This window comes from Triticum dicoccoides, chromosome 2A, assembly GCF_002162155.2.
Source record: "Triticum dicoccoides isolate Atlit2015 ecotype Zavitan chromosome 2A, WEW_v2.0, whole genome shotgun sequence".
NCBI lineage: Eukaryota > Viridiplantae > Streptophyta > Magnoliopsida > Poales > Poaceae > Triticum > Triticum dicoccoides.
The window spans coordinates 273,926,378-273,931,620 of NC_041382.1; the positions used below are offsets into that span (position 1 = coordinate 273,926,378).

Here is a 5,243-nt window from a genome sequence, read left to right on the forward strand (position 1 = left end):
AGAACTTAGGCGAGTACCGGACTGCAGCTAAGCCCCCGAGTGGGAGGATTGCTCTCCACTCAGTAGGATTTTTTAAAACTTAGGCGAGTGCTGGACTGTAGCTAAGCCCCCGAGTGGGAGAACTTAGGCGAGTACTGGACTGCAGCTAAGCCCCCGAGTGGGAGGATTGCTCTCCACTCGGTAGGATTTTTCAAACTTAGGCGAGTGCTGGACTGCAGCTAAGCCCCCGAGTGGGAGGATTGCTCTCCACTCGGTAGGATTTTTCAAACCTAGGCGAAACGGATTCACAGCTAAGTCACCCACTGGGGGATTTCGTATGCAAACAAAAGTGACAGCAATTATTGGAACACTCTTGTCTTTGATAAAAATGTACTTTAGGAAATTTTTTCCTTATTACATCTCGTCCGACTGAGAATTCAAGTGTAAAATGGGCGGAGTAGTTCCGCATTCCAAGCTCGTGGCTCGTCGATCCGGCGACCAACGTTGTAGAGATGATATGCTCCATTGTGGAGGACTCTGGTGATGATGAAGGGGCCTTCCCAAGTAGGAGCAAGTTTGTGTGGTTTCTGCTGATCCACTCGGAGGACCAAATATCCTTCTTGGAAGGCTCGGCTCTTCACATTTCTACCATGGAATCGACGCAAGTCTTGATGATAGATGGTCGATCTGATCATAGCCATTTCCCTCTCCTCCTCTAGGAGGTCGACTGCGTCTTGCCGGGCTCGCTCTGCTTCGTCTTTGTTGTAAAGCTCGACTCTGGGGGCGTTGTGAAGTAGATCACTCGTCAGGACGGCTTCGGCTCCGTAAACCAGAAAGAATGGCGTTCTTCCAGTCGACCGGTTCGGGGTGGTCCTCAGTCCCCACAAAACTGACGGAAGCTCGTCGACCCAAGCGCCTGCTGCGTGCTTGAGATCATGCATCAGTCGAGGCTTCAGTCCTTTGAGAATTAGACCATTTGCTCTTTCAGCTTGTCCGTTCGACTGGGGATGCGCGACCGACGCGTAGTCGACTCGTGTGCCTTGAGAGGCGCAAAAAGCTCTGAACTTGTCTGAATTGAAGATTGACCCATTGTCAGTGATGATGCTATGCGGGACCCCATATCTGAATATCAACTCTCTGACGAAACCGATAGCAGTGCTAGCATCAAGATTTTTGATAGGCTTGGCTTCAATCCATTTGGTAAACTTGTCGACTGCCACAAGCACATGTGTGAATCCGCTCCTGCCTGTTCTCAGTGGACCAACCTGTTGGGGAACGTAGTAATTTCAAAAAATTTCCTACGCACATGCAAGATCATGGTGATGATACAGCAACGACGGGAGAGTGTTGTCTACGTACCCTCGTAGACCGAAGCGGAAGCGTTGACGCAACGTAGAGGAAGTAGTCGTACGTCCTCCGGTTCAACCGATCCAAGTACCGTTACTCCGGCACCTCCGAGTTCTTGACACGCGTACAGCTCGATGACGCACCCTCGATCTCCGATCCAGCAGAGGCGCCGAGGGGGAGTTCCGTCAGCACGACGGCGTGGTGACGATCTTGATGTTCTCCTATTGCAGGGCTTCGCCTAAGCACCGCTACAATATGACCGAGGTGTAATATCATGGAGGGGGGCACCGCACACGGCTAAGGAACGATCAATGATCAACTTGTGTGTTCTAGGGTGCCCCCCTACCCCCGTATATAAAGGAGGGAGGGAGGAGGTGGCCGGCCCTAGGGGGGCGCGCCATGAGGAGGGGGAAACCTACTCCAAGTAGGTTTCCCTCTCTTTTCCTTATCTTATTTGGAGGGGGAAGGAAAGAGTACTAGTATTAGGAAGTAGTACTAGTAGTAGTAATAGGAAGAGGGGGAAGGAGAAAGGAAAGGGGGGGCCGGCCCCCCTCCCCAATTCGGATTGGGCTTGGGGGGGCGCGCCCCCTTCCCTTGCTCCTTCTCTCTTCTTCCTACATGGGCCCAATAAGGCCCGTATACCTCCCGAGGGGTTCCGGTAACCTCCCGGGGCTCCAAACTTCTCCGGAACCTTTCCGGTGTCCAAATATATCCGTCCAATATATCAATCTTTATGTCTCAACCATTTTGAGACTCCTCGTCATGTCCGCAATCATATCCGTGACTCCGAACAACCTTCGGTACATCAAAATACATAAACTCATAATATAACTGTCATCGAAACCTTAAGCGTGCGGACCCTACGGTTCGAGAACGATGTAGACATGACTGAGACACATCTCTGGTCAATAACCAATAGCGGGACCTGGATGCCCATATTGGTTCCTACATATTCTACGAAGATCTTTATCGGTCAAACCGCATAACAACATACGTTGTTCCCTTTGTCATCGGTATGTTACTTGTCCGAGATTCGATCGTCGGTATCCAATACCTAGTTCAATCTCGTTATCGACAAGTCTCTTTACTCATTCTGTAATACTTCATCTTATAACTAACTCATTAGTTACATGCTTGCAAGGCTTAGGTGATGAGCATTGCCGAGAGGGCCCAGAGATACCTCTCCGACAATCGGAGTGACAAAACCTAATCTCGAATTATGCTAACTCAACATGTACCTTCGGAGACACCTGTAGTACTCCTTTATAATCACCCAGTTACGTTGTGACGTTTGGTAGTACCCAAAGTGTTTCTCCGGTAAACGGGAGTTACACAATTCTCATAGTTACAGGAACATGTATAAGTCATGAAGGAAGCAATAGCAGAATACTAAACGATCAAGTGCTAAGCTAACGGGATGGGTCATGTCAATCACCTCATTCTCCTAATGATGTGATCCCATTAATCAAATGACAACACATGTCAATGGTTAGGAAACATAACCATCTTTGATTAATGAGCTAGTCAAGTAGAGGCATACTAGTGACTATATGTTTGTCTATGTATTCACACATGTATCATGTTTCCGGTTAATACAATTCTAGCATGAATAATAAACATTTATCATGATATGAGGAAATAAATAATAACTTTATTATTGCCTCTAGGGCATATTTCCTTCAGTCTCCCACTTGCACTAGAGATAATAATCTAGATTACATAGTAATGATTCTAACACCCATGGAGTCTTGGTGCTGATCATGTTTTGCTCGTGAGAGAGGCTTAGTCAACGGGTCTGCAACATTCAGATCCGTATGTATCTTGCAAATCTCTATGTCTCCCACTTGGACTTGGTCCCGAATGGAATTGAAGCGTCTCTTGATGTGCTTGGTCCTCTTGTGAAATCTGGATTCCTTTGCCAAGGCAATTGCACCAGTATTGTCACAGAAGATCTTCATTGGTCCCGATGCACTAGGTATGACACCTAGATCGGAAATGAACTCCTTCATCCAGACTCCTTCATTTGCTGCTTCAGAAGCAGCTATGTACTCCGCTTCACATGTAGATCCCGCCACGACGCTTTGTTTAGAACTGCACCAACTTACAGCTCCACCGTTTAATAAAAACACGTATCCGGTCTGCGATTTAGAATCGTCCGGATCAGTGTCAAAGCTTGCATCGACGTAACCATTTACGACTAGCTCTTTGTCACCTTCATATACGAGAAACATATCCTTAGTCCTTTTCAGGTATTTCAGGATGTTCTTGACCGTTGTCCAGTGATCCACTCCTGGATTACTTTGGTACCTACCTGCCAAGCTTATTGCTAAGCATACGTCAGGTCTGGTACGTAGCATTGCATACATGATAGAGCCTATGGCTGAAGCATAGGGAACATCTTTCATTTTCTCTCTATCTTCTGCTGTGGTCGGGCATTGAGTTTGACTCAACTTTACACCTTGTAGCACAGGCAAGAATCCTTTCTTTGCCTGATCCATTTTGAACTTTTTCAAAATTTTGTCAAGGTATGTACTTTGTGAAAGTCCTATTAAGCGTCTTGATCTATCTCTATAGATCTTGATGCCCAATATGTAAGAAGCTTCACCGAGGTCTTTCATAGAAAAACTTTTATTCAAGTATCCCTTTATGCTATCCAGAAATTCTATATCATTTCCAATTAATAATATGTCATCAACATATAAAACTAGAAATGCTACAGAGCTCCCACTCACTTTCTTGTAAATACAGGCTTCTCCAAAAGTCTGTATAAAACCATATGCTTTGATCACACTATCAAAACGTTTATTCCAACTCCGAGATGCTTGCACCAGTCCATAAATGGAACGTTGGAGCTTGCACACTTTGTCAGCACTTTTTGGATCAACAAAACCTTCAGGTTGCATCATATACAACTCTTCTTCTAGAAATCCATTCAAGAATGCAGTCTTGACATCCATTTGCCAAATTTCATAATCATGAAATGCAGCAATAGCCAACATGATCCGGACAGACTTAAGCATCGCTACGGGTGAGAAAGTCTCATCGTAGTCAACCCCTTGAACTTGTCGAAAACCTTTTGCAACAAGTCGAGCTTTGTAGACAGTAACATTACCATCAGCGTCAGTCTTCTTCTTAAAGATCCATTTATTCTCAATGGCTTGCCGATCATCGGGCAAGTCAACCAAAGTCCATACTTTGTTTTCATACATGGATCCTATCTCAGATTTCATGGACTCTAGCCATTTTGCGGAATCTGGGCTCATCATCGCTTCCTCATAGTTCGTAGGTTCATCATGGTCTAGTAACATGACTTCCAGAATAGGATTTTCGTACCACTCTGGTGCGGATCTTACTCTGGTAGACCTACGAGGTTCAGTAGAAACTTGATCTGAAGTTTCATGATCAATATCATTAGCTTCCTCACTAATTGGTGTAGTTGTCACAGGAACCGGTTCTTGTGATGAACTACTTTCCAATAAGGGAGTAGATACAGTTATCTCATCAAGTTCTACTTTCCTCCCACTCACTTCTTTCGAGAGAAACTCCTTCTCTAGAAAGGATCCGATTTTAGCAACGAAAATCTTGCCTTCAGATCTGTGATAGAAGGTGTACCCAATTGTCTCCTTTGGGTATCCTATGAAGACACATTTCTCCGATTTGGGTTCGAGCTTATCTGGTTGAAGTTTCTTCACATAAGCATCGCAGCCCCAAACTTTGAGAAACGACAACTTTGGTTTCTTGCCAAACCACAATTCATAAGGCGTCGTCTCAACGGATTTTGATGGTGCCCTATTTAACGTGAATGCGGCCGTCTCTAAAGCATAACCCCAAAACGATAGCGGTAAATCGGTAAGAGACATCATAGATCGCACCATATCAAGTAAAGTACGATTACGACGTTCGGACACACCATTTCG

The 5,243-nt window shown here is 45.4% G+C and overlaps 1 protein-coding gene across 1 annotated transcript in view; it reads right to left on the reverse strand.

The window, feature by feature from the left end:
• Positions 1–393: 393 nt before the first annotated feature.
• The window catches only part of LOC119357828 (uncharacterized protein K02A2.6-like), a 9,907-nt gene continuing 5,057 nt past the window's right edge, over positions 394–5,243 (reverse strand). Inside the window, exons 2-3 of the mRNA XM_037624644.1 lie at positions 552–1,244; positions 394–408 (exon numbers count right to left, since the gene is read on the reverse strand). Coding sequence (XP_037480541.1) covers positions 394–408; positions 552–1,244 — 708 coding nt within the window. The remainder of the gene's footprint in view (positions 409–551; positions 1,245–5,243) is intronic.